Below are 20,934 nucleotides of genomic sequence, written 5' to 3'. Positions count from 1 at the left end.
GAGTTCCCCTGTAATAAAAGGGCAGGTCTGTTGGTTTTGAATTAGCTTTGTTATTGTTACAAATGTCAGTATATACATGTAAATTAACAATGTGTACTCTTTCTCTGTTACCTGTTCCAGGAGATGTACCTGTTTATTTGTCAACAAAAGTCCCCCAGATGATGTAAAAATGCATCTTTATGCAAATATGCATCATCCAGCAGACTTTTGACAGCTCACATGGTTTTTTGTTAAAAACTAAAAAAGATCGTACAGTTTTATATGCCTGCCCACAAAGTCAGATTGACAGAGAGGTGGTGCCCAGTGCATTGTGGGTGTTGAAATATCCCTACCTTTCTGGCAAAAAGGGAACACCACAATCCTTTTCCGTTTACAGCCATAAAGCCACCATTTAGAACCAATTTTCCATATATACCAATTTATATATATATATATATATATATATATATTATATCTATATATATTTATATATATATAATAATATGCATCTGACTTTATTGAAAAGGCTTTTACTTTAATAAAAAGTAAAAAGAAAAAAAAGAACTGCACAGCTTAAAATGTTGTCACCTAATATATTAGTTCCTTAGTAAAATAAGCATGCATATGCACATCATACGAGGTACTGGTCAGAAGACATCAAAGTTGCATAAAGAGGCATAAGACCACACACTCAATAATATATTCTCATAATCACTTGATAGTCTAAGATTCTGTAAATTTATGGAGTATTTTATAAAATTTGCATTATTCACACATATGAACAAGAATATTAGCATGATAGTATATTTTATTTGAAATTAAATCATGCATTATATTAATAGTATTTTTGTAGCCTAATGACCAAACAAATCTTAAAATCTTTAAATGGAATTTTATGTACCAAAGTATAACAATCAACAACTTACGCTAAAACAGCCACTGGTGTGAAAAGTCACTTGGTCAAAGATGATCAAAGTCAATAGATTGTGCTTATTTTTAATTGATGTGTATCAAAGTGTGTATATAAATATGGGGTGACACTTTATAATAATTATAAACTAATAAAGTACTTACAAATCATTAACAAACTAGTTTATTGTAAATTCATAGTTTATAAACTGTAATACATTAAAATCTATACAAATAGTGAGCTCTTTACTCATTATCACTGTAATTAAAATATTATTGTTGTTTAATTAACTCATAGTAAAGGAACTGTTAATTGGTAATAAGGAGTAAATAATTCTCACTTTAGGTCACTGGAAAATGGGAAAATGTCATTTATAAAGTGCGTTACCAAAAAACTTTATTGAACATAAATTGCATTAGTGTTTCTAAAAATATATACCAAATGTTTAATTACAGTGACAACGAATGAAAAACTCACTTTTTGTATTGAGTCTATTAATGTATTTACTACAGTTTATAAACTATGAATTAATTATAAACTAATAGTTTGCAAATGATTTGTAAGTACTTTTCTTATATACTTATTATAAAGTGTTACCAAATATGGGCTTTTTCATTTTAAAAATTCATAGATGTTAACTGATGCATAAAATATTTTACCTGAAATCAAATGAGTTTTGTTGATGTGGATGTCTGATCGCTCTGCTGGTGTATCTTTGTGTGTGTGGACTGTGAAGAACCGCTAAGGAGGAGCTTGTGTCATATGAGCTTGCTTTGTACTTTTAAGAATTATGTAACATGCTTACAAATGCCTACAAAAAATCAAAGGGCTTTACATACTGATAGGTAGCATCAGTAAACATGATGGAATTTTATGTATCTTTGTACAGCCTTGAGTTCAATTAGCAAAACTTTACAAATCTTAAAAATCATTTATGAGTGATGATTGTAACATTGATCAAGGGGACACTATTTGGGCATTACCAAAAAAAAAAAAAGAATTCACATTGGGTTGAGATTAACTGATAAAGTACCTTGAATGCAATCAGTGTGAGTTGGTCTGGGAAATAATAATAATAATAATAATAAAGTAGATGTAATAATGTAATATAATAATGAATAATGTAGATGTCTTGTTTTGAACAAGTTCAGACAACTACAGCACAATGCCCTAGTTTCACATCAGACAGGTGCCAGGCAGTTTACCATTGTGGTTGCTTGAAATTTCCTTTACGTTTTTGTCTATGGTGTGGAGAGATTGCTTTGTCTGACATGAACAAACTGCAGTAATGTAATACTTATACACTCAAGCTTTTTAGGTTGCCATTGCATGAGCAAACTGTAGATAACTATAGCATACAGCAGGGGTCGGCAACCTACGGCTCCCGTGCCAACAATGGCACGCAGAGGGATAATCGCTGGCAAGCGAGCAGTAGAGAAAACTGCATACTGACGTAGATTTTGAGGTAATAACTTCTCATAGTCACACAGCCTGTTAGGAGCTATAAATACTATTAAAGTGTGAGAATTAACTTGCGCTAGTCTATGGATGCACGCGCACAAACTAGGCACTTAAGATCAAAGCCTCAGTGGTCTAAAAGCACTCGTCAATGTCAAAATGACAGATGGCCAATCAAATCAAAGTAGGCGTGGTTTACTGTTCACAGAAGCAGAGCGTGAAGCGTTAGTTTAGTTTAAAGGAGTCATATCAAGTTTTCCTTTCTCTTTGGAGTGTTACAAGCTCTTGGTGCATAAAGAAGATCGGTAACACTTTACAATAAGGTTCCATTAGTAAATGTTAGTTAATGTATTAACTAACATGAACAAACAATGAACAATACATTTATTACTGTATTTATTAATCTTTGTTAATGTTAGTTAATGAAAATAGTTATTCATTGTTAGTTCATGCTAATTCACAGTGCATTTACTAATGTTAACAAACACAACTTTTGATTTGAATAATACATTAGTAAATGTTGAAATTAACATAAACTAAGATTAATAAATGCTGTAGAAGGATTGTTCTTGCTTAGTTCACGTTAACTAAAGTAGTTAACTAACATTAACTAATGGAACCTTATTCTAAAGTGTTACCAGAAGATCTTTAAAGTTGCAAAGACTAAAGTCTCAAACCCAAAGAAATATTCTTTATAAAAGTTAAGACTTGTCCATGCCCTACTAAAATGCCTCATTTAAACACACCCACATGTCTACGTCATGATGTAGGAAGATTTGCATAACGCCGCCCAAATGTTCACGCAAAGAAAGAAGGCGTAACCTTTAATTCTCACTGTTGCCGCTGCCGCCATGTTGTGGAGATGCTGTTTCGTTGTGAAAGCGATAATACTTCGTTTGGCCTTCCATAAGAGGACACAACTAGAAATCAGTGGTAAAGTTGTATTTACAGCACTGTTCCAGAACAATTCAACCCAAATATTCAGATGTTTGCAGCACATTTTATGGAGGACTGTTTCTTGATTCTGGGAGAGAAGACTATAATGCCGGCTGTTCTGACTCATAGTCTGTAAGTACGTTTACATATGTAAAGGATTTGCCACTGACGTTTCGAATGCGAGTTTGGAGCAGTGTAGAGTAGTGCTTGTTGTTCGTCATTTCTCCGATCACATATGCAGACATGGTTTTATGTTTACGCGGCGTGATGCAACGCAATGCGTAAAAACACAGTATAAGTCATTATAATAAGTAATTATGTCCCCACTGCATGCAACAAATGGCTTGTTTGTAATGGGTTTTATTGTTTTTGTCTTGTTGCGCCAGTGTTCTGACCGTGACACGCACCACAGTATGGCAAGGGGTATAACAATTCCGTCACACACTTGAGGCATTCTGCCAATCACAAAGCACTGGATAGCTGGCCAATCAGAGCACACCTCGCTTTTCAGACCGATGAGCTTTGTAAAAAAACGTGTTTCAGAAAAGCGGGGCATAGAGGAGAAACAATAATGTACAGTATGTGGAAAATAATGTGTTTTTTGAACCTTAAAGCACATAAACACATTTCATTACACCAAATACACAAAATAATGTTCTTTTTAGCAGAGGTGGAAAGAGTACGAAAATATTCTACTAAAGTAAAAATACCATTACATGAATGAAATTTTACTTAATTACAAGTAAAAGTACCAGTCTAAAAATCTACTCAAGTACAAGTAAAAAGTAGCCTGTTTAAAATTTACTTGGTTACATTTTAACAGTGGGAGGGAGGCAAAAATGGGACCACGGTTGTCAAACTCAGTTCCTGTAGGGCCATAGCCCTGCACAGTTTAGATAAAACCCTAATTAAACACATCTGATCCAGCTAATCTAATCATATAGGCCTTTAAATCTCAAACCAGTTGAAGGAATCAGTTATTTATAATCAGTTATTTATAAACATTTGGGCTGTTATTAGTATCAACAAAATTCATCTTTTCAATGCAGAGAAGCTGAATCTGAAGTGGCGTTTAGATGTATTCACACACTGTTTAATGCAGGACATGAATGCATTTAACATGCAGTTACACATGCAAAAATAATGTTTTGATATAGAAGACATAAAATGTTGAGTACTTATTTGAAATTATAAAAAATAATAAAATAAAACATTAAATGTGAAATTAAATTCGCCAGTGGGTGTCAGCAAGTCACTGTTAATAAGTGAGTCATTGCGATTGAACCGAATCGTTTAAACGGTTGATTCATTCAGGAACGAAACACCATCATTCCTCAGAGACGCAAAACTGTGCTATGGTGGCTGTGTGTGCTGTTGTCGAAAAACAAGCAATATGGTGTCTAAACCGCAAGTCTCTTAATTAACGTCTTGTTTATTGAACTGTTGTTAATATACATATATATATATATATATATATATATATATATATATATATATATAATCATGCTGATATTTGAAAGGAAAAAAAAACACTTTCCATGTTATAATGATTTACTATACTAATGCACTTTACTAATGCATTTTAACAGACTGAATCAGGCAGAACGCAAAGCGCGCGCGCACTAGTCTCTAATCTACTGTAGTCCTACATCGCGGAACTCTGTAGGAGTGTTTGGTTTGGTTTTTGGCAAAATACTGATAATATCAAATTGCACATCGTTAAAAAACAACAATTACAATATTATCGCAGATCGCACACCCTGCACAACTGTCTTTTTGGCTCATTTTAGCAAAAGGTTTTGCTTAAATTAGTCAAAGCTTAATTTTAACCCCTTAACTGTCACTCACATTTTTGAACATAGACTTGAAAGTGTACTTTCCAAACTAAAATTTTTATAATTCATGAACAAAAACATTTTATAACATGATATTGATGTACCATTTTCGTGGTAATGCAATGTCTGATTTTAAAATGGGTTTTAAAGGATGAATTTTGAGATTTTAAGTTTTCAGTTGATATATCATTTCTGATTATTCTAAAGTGTGACAGAGAAAAAGGCAAACGAAGAAGACTTTTTTTTTGGACAAGGTAAGAACTCCTGTTATGATGTAGATTTTTGAGGGTGCACTCTTGTCATAAATTAATCTATTACTTTTTCCTACATCATTTTTACCAAAAAAACATTGGTAAAACATCTATTTAGGAGTCTTAGACCTTTCCAACGATATATAGTTTGTCATGATTAGATAAGGATTTAGTGAAGTAAACGTAGGCGTCCCGAATACGGGACGGGGTGACAGGTAACAGGTTAAACAACAATGTAAGTATTAACCTTACCTCTACACGCTTGCGAAGGGTTGATGTTGAGATTTTATAAGCTGCTAGTTTGGTCTTCCCAGGCAAACACAGCTTAGGCTACACTGCATAATAGAGCATAAATATGGCCATGGGGTTCAGTTCATTTCCTTCGAGCTCAACTTCAGCAGAATACTACGGGGTTTCGTTTTCAGCGGTGTCTGCACCATTAACGCCTGTCTGTCCGTCTGCATCTTTCTTGTGATTTTAGCGCCAGTTTGCTCTCCTGACCATTATTTACTGAAGTAGTTTCCAGGGAGCGATTTTTTTTTACTCAGTAATAAATGCGTTTTAAAATGTAGGGAAGTACAATACTTCGAACAAAATATACTTAAGTAAAAGTAAAATTACAGATTTTAAAAATTACTTGAAAAAGTAGAAGTAGGCTACACAAAAAAGCTACTCAATTACAGTAACGCGAGTAAATGTAATTCGTTACTTTCCACCAAAACATTACAGAAACATCATATGAACCCTTTAACGTTAAAGAGAGCCAGGGAAGATGAAGCTGCAAATCATTTAATATTAGTCAACTTTTAACAATACGTTTTATGACAGAAATGTTAAATGAACGACAGCTATATCCAGTGATGCAAACTACTCAATTTTTTATTTTTTTCTCAAATATGGCCATTATGTACGGAAGCCCTGAACCGCATGGTGGAGAAAAAAAAAGGAAACTTATCTCGTTATTTCGACTTATTAAGTGGTTATTTCGACATAATAACTCGTTATTTCGACATAAGTCATTATTTCGACATAATATCTCGTTATTTCGACATAATATCTCGTTATTTCGACATAATATCTCGTTATTTCGACATAATATCTCGTTATTTCGACATAACTCGTTATTTCGACATAAGTCTCATTATGTTAAGGCTTGTGTTAAGTTCAGTATGAGCCACTAGAGGGCAGAATAAGACCGAGAATCAGAGAACGCATTGTAGTTATGTTGACCTTAAGCACTTTTACAAGTTGGTGCTCCAATTTCTCAGAGGTTTTGTGCTTTATTTGTTAACTTTAAACAATCATATTATCGCCTATTATTTTTTCTTCAATATTTTGCTTCATGTGCTTGACCTTTATTGTCCCGATCAGAAATTCTATTTTAATCAACTTGGCTTGCACTGTGTTGGCCTACGACTACTACAGGTTCCACTACTGTGGCTATTATTATTATTATTTTATCTGTTATTGTTGTTGCTGTCCGTGATAAGAGCAGACGATTTGGCAAAACGAGTGTGGTCGTACGAATTCGTACAAATAAACCACCTCGTAAAATATGTATGAATTGCCGTGAGATCGGGTTTTTAATCTTGCAGATTATTTGCTAGCGGTGCTTACAAGATAGCTAATAATAATAAAAATAAATAAAATAATCTTATATATTCACGGCTGCTGCATGTTACTGACAAAACAGAAATTACTTTATTCATAACCAGGGCCGGATTAAGACCAAATTGGGTCTGATGCTGCAGGCCAAAAAGGGCCTATTATTTCTCGCCATTTGTGCATGTGCGTTCAACACTCAACATACACGCGCACTCAGACCGACCAAGAAGTGACGCAACCAGCCAGGCTTTATTAAACATGAATAATAATAACGACTTATTATTGTAACAACTCGAGATTAACATCAAGCTATGTAATATCAACATTAAAAAGCAATTGTCCGAAAAATGAAACAATCTAAACCAGATAAACTTATCCTAAGCATATAACTCTACTGCGCTAGCTGCTTACAGCCTATTGCAAGTGCGAATTCTTCGATCGTTTCAGTGAAGTCAAGGCTGCGCAGCAGCCCATGCTCAATGCTCATAAGCTCAACCTTTCCTGCCCCATTGAAGACCGCAGCTCTCCTTTGACTATTCCCAACTTTGAAAAGCTCCGCTCGCCGGAGGCATTGGACACCATCATGCACAGATAGATGCGCAACCCAATTTCGACGTTTGGAAATGTCTGAGAAAAATTCAACGATGACAAAAGCTTGTAAAAGCTCTGCTGATCCGTTCACAGTGCGCATAAATGCAGCAAACTGTATCAGCTAATTTTGAGCGATTAATAATCAATTAAACGGTTTACAAAGGTTTGCTGAATGGTTAAAATACGCTACGCGTATAAAAAAAGATTATTATTTAATTCAGAAATAGACCTAATGCAGACACAAAATATTAACAAATATTAGGCTAATAAACACTGTAAACTAGGCTTTTTAGTTCCCCTCACTCCACAACAAATCCTTTCAATTAACAGTATTTAGAAAAGAACAAGAATTAAAAATATAAGAAGCTATAGCAATATTAACGACAAGCCAAAAACGAATTAATTTAGGCTAAAACGAAACTGAAACCACAAAATCAAATGTTTCCGTATTTATATAGGCCTATATATAGCCTAACTTTATGTTTTTCTGTTAGTATTTTTAATGGGTCACAGACACCTTTCTAATTTAATTCAATTCTAATTTAAGATAATCTTGTTGGTTAATGGTTAATAATCGGTCGGTTAGGGGAAAAAATAACAAAATTCAAATTTCATTATAAGAATTATTTTGAGGTTAATATAGCAAAGGAAAACTGTTCAGCTTCCGGAAAATTCTCGTCCATTTTCATCTGGGTCTGGGCCTAATGCTGCAGCATCAATAGCACCCACCTCAATCCGGCCCTGTTCATAACCAATACAACTCCATTTGAATTTTTCTTTAGCCTGTGATCAACAACATGAAATAAAATATGATACTACTAATTTTTAGCCTTCTCGTTTATTTATTTATTTATTTTTTACATCATAACACAGTTTCATGGAAAAAACCCAACCCCACATAAATAGGCTATATTTATAATAATATTTATAATAAAATACTATAAAAACTATTTAAATTATAGGCTATAGCCTACTTTGGAATTATGAACTGAATTCACGAGTTCCGTGGTTGACCGTATGAATAGAGTGATGGTGTGACAACATTACAGATAATGTGTTCAGACGGGAAAAACCTCTTGTTTGTTTCATATGAATTACATAGGCCTAAACATAAAATTATTATTATTATTTTTCTATTTAAATTGTTTATTTTAAAAGTAGACATGTCCTTAGACATGGTTGGTCTGTGATGCATGAGCCTGGTTCATTTCTGACGTTTTAGAAAAAAGTTCATGTAGACCGAGATGGCAGAAAGCACATCCGTTTTCATGTTGTTGAGGGTGTCTTCCGACCAAAACTGACGGAGCTGAAGCCATAAGCGGAGTTTAGGGGGGTAAATGAATAAGTACGTTTTGGGTTAAATGAATTATTTAAGTCCCATATCCTCCCGAGTCGCGGATGGTTCTTAACTTGAGAGGACATGAGAGGACTCTCTTTTCGTTATTTTCCAGCTTTAGCAAGTTAACAAATATTCGTTGCTTTCTTTATAAACTCGCTAATAAAAATGTGGTGGACTGAATCATTTCTGGCTGAATTGGACAGGCGATTTGAAGCGATGGCCTTGAGTGTGGCGCGTGATTCAGTATTTAGTTAAAGCACATACACAAGGCTTATTCACCCTTGGCTAGTGACAGCTGAAGTGGATCTTGTGAAATGTGCGATCGCATCGTCGATTACTTTAGAGAAACTTAAGATGACTGTGCATACCATGAGCGCTCAGACTGACCTGAGATTTTCCCCGCAAACATTTCAGCAGTTATTATAGGCCTGTGTGTCCCGTGTTTCTGTCGACTGAACCAGCCATGCCATTAATTATGAATTTACCAGTCTTTTGCATGCCAAAGTCAATTTCTGCATATAAATATAACGCCAAATAGAAGCAGAAAACCGTGCTATATTTCATCATGAGATCGGGTTAGCCCACAATAATTAATTTGTTGGCTATTTTACAAATGGGAATACAAATAATTCATGACAATATTTAAAATTCAAGCTGCCCATAAAATTTATAGTGAAAAGTACTACAGAAGCATCTGGAATGCAATAAAGTGTTTTTAAAGCTGTTTTTAAAGCATTTGCTGAATGGATAATATATATATTTTTTTTAAATAGGATAATAAATAATTCACATATCAGACAAAATTGTGTTGCAGCAAGTCCTTTAAATTTTAAGGTATTCAGAACAGAGCAACATAAAAATCAGAAGAAAAAAAATATTTTTATAATTTTCTATACAATTACAGGAAAAAGTTTTACATATGCCATATGTATGTTTTTTTATTTATTTTCTTATTGTACAGAATTATAAAATAAAATGCAAATTATAATTGGGCCTGTTTTAGGCTTTTCCTTATTTTTAGATTTTAGACATCCATCAATTATGGTTATGAAAAAAATGACTCGCCATCTCATTGGATGTGCCTTTAGAGAGAAATGCACGGATTACACAATGAAAGAGTTTCTATTTTCAATTTGAATTATTTCATTTTAAAGAAGTAATTTAAAGTTTTCTATATATATATTTTTTATCATTTCTGTGAGGCAATTCACTGAGTTTAGGTTCATCATTGAACCTAAGAAAAAAAAAAAATCATTGTGAAGTACTCCTGTTCAAGACCGAGACGGCAGAAAGCGTTTGTTTTCTTTATTTTATAAAAGCAAAACGTTTTGTTGATATTGTGAGTGCACACAAATAAAACTAGACCCTTTACAGTTTAAAATGATGTATTACTCTTACCTTTACGAGCAAAAATGACTGTGTATTTTAAGTTGTTTCCACTGCTAGAAAAAAATACTATTGATCGCGCCGGCGCCTCCATGTCCTGCGGCTTCCACTCTCCACACAAACTACTGGATAAGCGTCTAACAGCGCACAATTAAATAGGTTAAACATTTAAACTAACATTGTAATATGCTTGAACTGTTATAAATATAGATTTAAATATAAGATGTGATGATTTGAGAAGGCTAAATTGATTAAACATATAATCAATTCACTGTCTGCCGCTGGCCGCTTACATTTAAGGAACAAAGAAATGCTCCAAACGTTTATCTAAATTAAATTTATAAAAAAAACTAAAAAGAATATTCACTTTTCCATTACATACAAAACTGAACTACTTTAATAGCTGAAAGAGTAGTATAAGCTGTTTTGGGGAAATGGGGAAAAAAAGACTGGCTAGGGCCTATATTTGAGGACCCTGCAGGGCTCTAATCCACTTCATCCAATGCTGCTTTGTTCTCTGTTTTCATCTGTGAGCATGCTCTTGATATATGTATTTTACCATTTAGTTGAGTTTGAAACATGTGGCACATTCGTTCTGCTCTCACTGATCATTTGGTCCTCCATAAAAAAATAAATAAAAAAACTCTGTGCGTACCCTCGGGAAATTTTTATTTATTTATTTATTTATTTATTTATTATGTATTTTACTGTCGAATATATATTATATAAAATTTAGTTTTCCGTTTCTTAAACAAAACGGAAAAACGAAAATCAAACCGTTTCTCATTTCTCTTTATTTCTTTTTAAGTAGAAAATCAAATGACCAAACGATACACGGACCTGAAATCTACTTGATTAAAGCATGTTCACAACCGAAACATAATTAATTGAGTTGTACATACATGTTTAATTTTTGTAAATTCAAAGACCTGCCATGTTCATTTTTTTCAGTGTAGGTTTCATAATCGTCTGCTCTTATCACGGACAGCAACAACAATAACAGATAAAATAATAATAATAATAGCCACAGTAGTGGAACCTGTAGTAGTCGTAGGCTAACACAGTGCAAACCAAGATGATTAAAAAATAATTTCTGATCGGGACAATAAAGGTCAAGCACATGAAGCAAAATATTGAAGAAAAAATAATAGGCGATAATATGATTGTTTAAAGTTGACAAATTAAGCAAATCAAACAGATAAAAATGTGGATGAAAGAGCAATAATGGCAATTAGCACAAAACCTCTGAGAAATTGTAGCACCAACTTGTAAAAGTGCTTAAGGTCAACATAACTACAATGCGTTCTTTGATTCTCTGTCTTATTCTGCCCTCTAGTGGCTCATACTGAACTTGACACAAGCCTTAACATAATGAGACTTATGTCGAAATAACGACTTAATATGTCGAAATAACGAATTATTTCGAAACAAAAAATAATATATCGAAATAACGAGTTATTATGTCGAAATAACGAGTTATGTCGAAATAACGACTTAAGTCGAAATAACGAGTTATTATGTCGAAATAACGAGTTATGTCGAAATAACGACTTAATATGAGTCGAAAATAATGACTTAATATGTCGAAATAGCTTCCGTAATTATAAATAACGAGTTATGTCGAAATAACGACTTAAGTCGAAATAACGAGATAAGTTTCCTTTTCTTTTTTCTCCACCATGCGGTTCAGAGCTTCCGTAATTATGAAAGAGAGAGAGAGAGAGAGAGAGAGAGAAAGAGAGAGAAAGAGGTGTAAATTGACTGCGTCTATGTCTCTCTCCACAAACAATGAAGTTTAGTTACTTAAAAAATAGCGATTTTACCCCCCTCGTTGCGAAATATGATGTAGCAATTCAGTATCGATTAATAAAAGTTGCATGGCAGCGCTGACAAGTTTATGAGCTTTCCGAATGTTACTTTTTGCACAGTGCAATCTCTGATTTCTGTGTGCGAGCGGTGTGTGTGTGCACGCACACGCATCAAGTAAAGCAGCGCATTAATATAGAGCGGTGATTAAACTGAACGGTTTTAATGCAGTGGCCTTGTCAGTAGTAGAGCTGTAGTCAAGTCCAGCTTTGTCAAGTCCAAGTCAAGTCCAAGTCCAAAAGTTTCGAGTCCAAGTCAAGTCCAAGTCCAAAAGTTTCAAGTCCAAGTCAAGTCCAAGTCCAAAAGTTTTGAGTCCAAGTCAAGTCCAAGTCCAAAAGCTTTGAGTCCAAGTCAAGACCGAGTCCAAATGAGAGAAAAAAAAAGATCCTCTTGAAGACCACATACTTAACTAATGTATGTGATGCGAGAGACAGCATATTTCCTATTCTAAGAAAATAATTTTACATTATTATTTGTAATGATCAAAAACCATGTGCAAAGTAACAACTCTGTAGGACAGGCGTCTCCAAACTAGATCCTGGAGGGCCAATGCCATGCAGAGTTTAGCTCAAACTGGCCTTAGCACTATCTGGATGTTTCTAGTGTTTCTAGTAAGAGCTTGATTAGCTGGTTCAAGTGTGTTTAATTAGGGTTGGAGCTAAACTCTAAAGGACACTGGCCCTCTAGGACCGAGTTTGGAGCTGTAGGGTCAAATTATTTTTATGTACTTTATTTACATATCATTTACTTTATAATGCTGCTGTTGCTGACATTATGTCTGTGGTCAAAAATTAAAATGACTGATGCCTTGGCGCAGCACACACACATGCAAAGCTCAGGATATGACAGTTAAGGCTAGAAGGGATACATTTGGCTCTACTGGGCATGTGCACATAAATACAGCAAAATTTTTGTCATACTGTTCTAGCAGGGCTTGCATAAACTAGTCGAACTCTGTCGGAAACAATCGACTACTTGAGCATGTATTAACCATAATGGAGTAATACAGCCCTACTTGTCAGACACACATACAGTGGTCTTCAGTATGGTTATAATATATATCGGTTATTCAAAAAACATTTGAAAAGTGTAAAAAACAATTTATGAAAAAAATCCTCTGATACTATTTGCACGAAAATCAAATAGGCCTATTGTTTTTTATCGTATCATTTCAAAAATGTGTATGTACTGTATAAATACAGAAAGCATTAAAAAGGAGGGGGTGTTGGCACAGTGGTAAACCAGAAAAATTAAAATGGCACGTCATGCTGAAAAGGTTGCCGACCCCTGGCATACAGAGATAACATCACCAAATATCCTAGTAGAAAAAATAATGTACTGACCCCAAACATCAATTAAACTTAATTTGTATGTATTCATAAGTTGTATTATTATTTCAACTTAAAGAGGACATCTGATTAAATTTTCACTTTTTCTTTTTTCAGCCTTTTTTTTTTTTGCATTTAGTTAGGTATCTGGCATGTCTACCAGCTCAAAAAAACTGAAAAGAAAACACAAAGCCAGTTTTTATAGGCTGTAGGCATACTGAATCTGAAACGGTGTCATCCAGCGAGCGATTTCATTTTGCAGCTGGTTTCTACAGTCGTGGCCAAAAGTTTTGAGAATTACATAAATATTAGTTTTCAAAAAGTTTGCTGCTAAACTGCTTTTAGATCTTTGTTTCGGTTGTTTCTGTGATGTACTGAAATATAATTACAAGCACTTCATATGTTTCAAAGGCTTTTATCGACAATTGCATGACATTTATGCAAAGAGTCAGTATTTGCAGTGTTGGCCCTTCTTTTTCTCAGGACCTCTGCAATTCGACTGGGGCATGCTCTCAATCAACTTCTGGGCCAAATCCTGACTGATAGCAACCCATTCTTTCATAATAACTTCTTGGAGTTTGTCAGAATTAGTGGGTTTTTGTTTGTCCACCCGCCTCTTGAGGATTGACCACAAGTTCTCAATGGGATTAAGATCTGGGGAGTTTTTCCAGGCCATGGACCCAAAATTTCAACATTCTGGTCCCCAAGCCACTTTGTTATCACTTTTGCCTTATGGCACGGTGCTCCATCGTGCTGAAAAAATGCATTGTTCTGTCACCAAACTGTTGTTGGATTGTTGGAAGAAGTTGCTGTTGGAGGATGTTTTGGTACCATTCTTTATTCATGGCTGTGTTTTTGGGCAGAATTGTGAGTGAGCCCACTCCCTTGGATGAGAAGCAACCCCACACATGAATTGTGTCAGGATGCTTTACTGTTGGCATGACACAGGACTGATGGTAGCGCTCACCTTTTCTTCTCCGGACAAGCCTTTTTCCAGATGCCCCAAACAATCGGAAAGGGGCTTCATCGGAGAAATATGACTTTGCCCCAGTCCTCAGCAGTCCATTCACTATACTTTCTGCAGAAGATCAATCTATCCCTGATGTTTTTTTTGGATAGAAGTGGCTGCTTTGCTGCCCTTCTTGACACCAGGCCATCTTCCAAAAGTCTTCGCCTCACTGTGCGTGCAGATGTGCTCACACCTGCCTGCTGCCATTCCTGAGCAAGCTCTGCACTGGTGGCACTCCGATCCCGCAGCTGAATCCTCTTTAGGAGATGATCCTGGCGCTTGCTGGACTTTTGTTGGACGCCCTGAAGCCTTCTTTACAAGAATTGAACCTCTTTCCTTGAAGTTCTTGATGAACCTATAAATTGTTGATTTACGTGCAATCTTAGTAGCCACAATATCCTTGCCTGTGAAGCCATTTTTATGCAATGCAATGATGGCTGTACGCGTTTCTTTGCAGGTCACCATGGTTAACAATGGAAGAACAATGATTTCAAACATCACCCTCCTTTTAACATGTCAAGTCTGCCATTCTAACCCGATCAGCCTGACATAATGATCTCCAGCCTTGTGCTCGTCAACATTCTCACCTGAGTTAACAAGAAATCACTGAAATGATCTCAGCAGGTCCTTTAACGACAGCAATGAAATGCAGTGGAAAGGTTTTTTTGGGATTAAGTTCATTTTCATGGCAAGGAAGGACTATGCAATTCATCTGATCACTCTTCATAACATTCTGGAGTATATGCAAATTGCTATTGTAAAAACTTAAGCAGCAACTTTTCCAATTTCCAATATTTATGTAATTCTCAAAACTTTTGGCCACGACTGTACATAGATAGCTAGCACGCTTTGAATAAGACCACCTTAGAGCCGGAATGGATATTTCTTATTGCATTGTTCTTGGTTATGGCATTATATCCAATGGCTCCAAGCCATATACGGAGCCTCCTTATATGACTTCCCATTACGTTTTAGCAGTCGTTGGACACACATCGGCAATGAAGTGATCCTGTCATGCAACCTGTCTTCGTATTAAAGTTACTGAAGTTATTCAGTCAAGAGCAGTGAGTGATTTTCTGTTTTCATTTTATTGTTTGGGTTCAGTTAACAGCATAGACAGCAGTAGGTACTATACATTACACTGCTGTCACACAGATCTAATATACACATGCAATTTCTTTCTCGGTTGTTTACATTTACAGACATAACCGACTGTTTATGTAAACTTTTTTTTTTTTTTTTTATTAAACATTTTTGATTTAGAGCTATTTACACTAGAGCCAGAGGTCTGCCCGTATACATAAAAAAAGAAGAGAAAAAAACAACCAGGGGGTTACAATACAATGTTACAAAACAATATTAACGGGATATCAGGTACATCTCAGGATTTCAATAACTTTGTGTGTTTTTGACATAACCATATGTGTACTTAAACTGAGTAGTTTAAACTGATATGGTTTTAAAACACATGAAGATAATAAGATTTCATGACGTAGAACTGCAATGTCATGTGAGTGCGATATGACAATCAAAACCAAACATATGTTTTGTTTTGGCAGAGTATCCGAGGCACAAGCTGTTAAGGCACAGCCCTATTCTGGAAAAGGGGCAGGGAAACAGCAGCTCTTTTGCATTTTGATAATACATGCTCATATTGTAGCATTGCATGTTTTTGCTTCCACTCAAAATGGGCATTTTCAAAATGGTATAATACATGTTCTAATGGGTATTTTGGTCATTTTCGATTAAAAAAAAAAAAATTTTTGAATTTTTAAAAATGTTTATTTTATCGGAATGGTACAAAACTTTTGGACACGAAAAAAAAAAACGCAAAAATGGATGCAAACAGACAGACACACACACATATACTTGTATATGTGGTTCACGGGGAATCTTCATAGGCATAATGTCTTTTATACTGTACAAACTGTATTTTCTATCCCTTTACCCTAAACCTACCCCTCACAGAAAACTACTGGCAAAAAAAAAAAAAAAAAAAGTTTAGTATGTATATTTTTTAGCCATTTGGTAAATGTAAATATTGTAACTACACATAAACATTTGTGTCGTCATAAACCACGGATTCAAGTCAAAACACACGTACAGACAGACAGAGTTTGAGACTGTTTACCAGTAAGTGACTCAAGTTTTGATCAAGCATTCCTTTTGGTTACAGTTTATTTTACAGTGTCCTTGTGTCCAGTGTAATTATACATATAAGTACTGATTAATTTTAAATAACTACATGTACTTACCACATGGTTAGGGTTATGATTAGGGTTACTTGCATGTAATTATGCATAATTAATTGTTATTATAATAGTAAATACATGTACTGTGTAACAAGGACACCTTAAGTAAGGTTAGGGGCAGGTTGACAGATGTAATTGCATGATGGCATTTTCAAACATAAATAAAATGTAAAAACATGTATGTACACAATAAGTGCAATTTATCAAATGACTAATTTAAATAAGTACATAGTAGTTAAGGACAGCTAATATAATGGGGGTCCTATATTGACTTTGTATAGAAATAAATGGTACATAATTTAGATGTGAATATTGTTTAGTAACATGGAAACCCCTCAAGATATACCAAATAATAAAGAAAAGAAAAAAAAAAATATTATTGAGTCACCAAAAGCAAAAATATGAGATAAGTCTTTGAACAGTAGGATCTCCTCACTGTAACTCAGTATCCCTGGGAAGTAACAGACAAGATATGTTAGTACAGAAGAGACTTAGACTCAGTATTAGTTTTCATTTTACTAGCAAGTTATACACACTGTACCAACTTTTTTTATTGATTAAAATGCCCACTTTCACATACTTGACCAGCTAAGCAAAATGAAAAAGTCTGTAGTTTTCAATAAAGCATGTTGTTGTTTTTAAATTAGTAGTAAATAATTTATATTTAGCATAACTACATTTCAAGAGTGCACGTTTAAAAAAAAAAAAAGTTGAAATGATTATAATATTTAATATTATATTTAACAGTTTAGACTTGATTTTCCTAGTTTCAGACCACTGAGGTTAAATAGTTTATATGTGGAACATATCCTGGTTGCTTTGTTCCTTTTTCATTCTGCTAGATTTACTTGTTTGGTTGTGGTTTGTTTAGTGTAAATTAAAATACCTTTTGGAATAAAACTGACTACCACCTTGATTATAGCACTTACATTATCATCACCACTAAATCATTTACCTGGTTTAGTGCCACATTGACCACTGTAGAGTCTAAGTTGCTGGTGGCTTTGCAGGCAAATCCTGAGATAAAGATGGAAATGATGAACTGAAGGATGGAGAACCACAGCAATATTCCAAGGATCCCCAAATCAAGTTTCTAAAAAAATTATAATATATATAAAAATATATAAATCTATAATGAAAAGTTTCAAAAATATATATATATATATATATATATTCAGTTTTGGATATACACACACACACAAAAAGGAAGAAATTTATAGTTATATGCACTACAAATATATATATACTTTTTTTTTTTTTTACATAATATCAGTATATATAAAGTATATATTTTATATATGAAAGTAGTTTCACAAATAATATCTGTTACACATAATATCAGTTATATTAAGTGATTTTCTAAATACTATTACTTTACATTAAATACTATTACATGCATGTCTGTAAAAGTAATGGATAAATCTACTTTTGTTTTTTTTTGGTTTTTTGGTACTGTGTACTCTATAAGGAGACACTAGAAGGAACGCTTGGGGACATAGTGCACGAGTTACATGGACTATTTTTTAAATATTATGATACTTTTGTGGTGCCATTCATTTTGAAGCATGAAATCTCAAGTGCCATCTAACTGTATGGAAAGAAGTGACCAGCACAGTCTTTATTAGTAAAAAAAAAAAAAGTTTCAATTACTAAATAATGACATAATTGTCATTGTTGGATTAAGTATTAATTTAAATTAATAAAACTGCAATAAAAAAATACTAATTGAAACAGATCACATTAATATAGTACTGCACATTGTACATTTAGTACCTTAAATTTTAAACACATGGACTCAGAAGAATATTCATAACTGCATCTGTTATAAGGATCTGAAATGATTCGCAAATCTATGCCCATCAGAAGAATGGTGAGTGCTGCAGTTATGGCACTGATCACATTCATTACAAGAGAGGCTTTCACCTACAGGAAGAGAAGCAGAAACATAAAATGTGACATAGTAATAGTAATGGTGTACACATGTAAAATGTTCTGAACTATGTAAATTGATAATAAGTCAGAGGTCTTTTTAGTCCACATCCTTTTAAATAATTTCAGACTACCATGGTATGAGTGTTTAAAGTCCTGTGGTTGTTTTTTGTTGTTTATGCAAATATACCAGTGTGGCTAAAAGCCCCTATGAGATTTTTATTATTATTATTATTATTATTATTATGGTCCCTAAATATATGGCAATTGAAAGATTATTTATTTTTTCTTGAATATTGGAACAATAGTTGACAGAGAGAGTTTGAGACTGTTTACCAGTAAGTGACTCGAGTTTTGATCAAGCATTCCTTTTGGTTACACTTTAGGTGTCTTTGTTCCAGTGTAATTATGCATATTAGTATACTGATTCATATTAATTAACTACATGTACTTACTACATGGTTAGGGTTAGGATTAGGGCTTGGTTTGGGGGGAGGGGGTGGTTATAGTTTTCATTAAAAATCATGTAAATATAAATGCAGCATATATATAGGAAAAAGTTAGGAAAGTGCTGTGGTTTTTGTTGCTGCCGTATTTGTTTAGTGGTGGAAATAAAATCACTATGGCCTTTTACCTTGTAGCTCCACTGTGCCCTACTACAGTTCATCCAGTCTTTACTCAATGAACAGATGATTAAAGGGGTTTAAGTTGCAAAACAAAGTAATGTGAATTAGTGTATGAATACATTGCAAACAATGCAACAGAAGAGTTCTCACCCACTGACTTCAGCACTTTATATGTACATACCACACACAGATGAAGTTTATTCTGCGCAGCAACAGACAGAGAGCCAGCACCAATGTACTGAGAAAGAAACATTGAACATGTTAAAGTTAATTATGCAAATAAAAATTAGAAGCTATAAAGCAAAGCCATTAAATGAAACTTACAATAAGGGATCCCCAGTAGGTGATGCCAGTAACAACAGAAATATTAGGGTATCGGTAATTGTACTCATCAGTGCGTACAATACCAAATAAGAAAACCATCATTCCAGTCATTATCTGGACAGTCTAGACAGGAGAGATATGGGTCAAATGTTTTTTTCTAATGGCATATCATTCATATCATTAAACACACAAAAAAAAAAAAAAAAAAAACACACACACAAAGGGAAGCTACAGTATACAGGTAGTAATGTTTTAGGCACTACAGTCTTAAAGCAATCCAACGGGGAAATCTCTTCACTTATGACAATTAACTTTTTTTTTTTTTAACACGGAAGAAAATTAGATAATAAAAGTATTCCGAAATCATTCATAATTATAATTCATCATTAAACACATTACCCCTAGTGCCTTCGGTTGTGCTTTGAAAAATTCTGTAAGAGCCGTATTATGATATGCCCCTCTTGTCTGCTGTCCATCATCAAAAATAGTATCTTGTGCCACCTGTGGATTTACTTGGATGATAACTGTAGCTTTGTCATTTGAGATGACCTTGCTGCTCTCCATTCTAGTTTTCACCTGTAAATGAGCATTAAGCGTTGAATTTCTGCTTTTCACAACTCATTTAATGTTGTTGTTGTTGTTGTTTTTTTTCCTGTTTCTCTGGTACAGTCTATTTGCGTTTACAGTATATCTAAAGCATGAGCTGGTGCTCTTACTGTATCTAGAGTGACTTACAAAACTGTGATACTGCCGGGGTTTCTCAAACTAGAACATTTCAAAGACTTACATTAGTTTGCTCTGCAATAAAAAAGAAGCAAAAAAAAGAGACTGCACAGCTAAAAATTTTGTTACTCTAACATATACTTATATCATAATCATTTGATAATAATAATCATAATATTTTTGGCAAGGGTATGTACCAAACTGTGTGCACGTATATATGTATATATTAAAATAATTGTAGATGTTAACAGCTGCATAAAATATTTTACCTGAAATGAAATAAGTTGTGTTGATGGATGTCTGATCGCTCTACTGGTGTATCTGTGTGTGTGTGTGTGTGTGTGTGTGGTGGGCTGTAAAGAACCACTAAGGAGGAGCTTGTGTCATATGAGCTCGCTTTGTACTTTTAAGGATTATGTAACATTCTTCCTCCTACAATTTAAAGGGCTTTATATATACTCCGTATAAAAAAAATAATAATAAACAAAAAAAAACCTCTGTCTTAAATTTTTTGTTATCTTTTTTTTTTTGTTATTCCTTTTTGTTGTCTGTACAATTTATAAAAAAATTAGTTATGCCTACAAAGA

The 20,934-nt window shown here is 34.1% G+C and overlaps 1 protein-coding gene across 1 annotated transcript; it reads right to left on the bottom strand.

Moving 5' to 3' along the window:
* Positions 1-17,561: 17,561 nt before the first annotated feature.
* On the bottom strand, positions 17,562-20,703 carry LOC109109592 (membrane-spanning 4-domains subfamily A member 4A-like). The gene is made up of 6 exons (XM_042757394.1): positions 20,617-20,703; positions 20,024-20,200; positions 19,625-19,747; positions 19,482-19,538; positions 18,519-18,668; positions 17,562-17,838 (listed from the first exon to the last, which is right to left on the bottom strand). The coding sequence occupies exons 2-6, from the start codon at positions 20,186-20,188 to the stop codon at positions 17,671-17,673; spliced, it is 663 nt and encodes a 220-aa protein (XP_042613328.1). The 5' UTR covers positions 20,189-20,200; positions 20,617-20,703; the 3' UTR covers positions 17,562-17,670.
* Positions 20,704-20,934: the final 231 nt, after the last annotated feature.

Source organism: Cyprinus carpio, chromosome A5 (genome assembly GCF_018340385.1).
Source record: "Cyprinus carpio isolate SPL01 chromosome A5, ASM1834038v1, whole genome shotgun sequence".
NCBI classification, from domain to species: Eukaryota; Metazoa; Chordata; class Actinopteri; order Cypriniformes; family Cyprinidae; genus Cyprinus; species Cyprinus carpio.
This window is presented reverse-complemented; position numbering and strand designations above follow the sequence as displayed.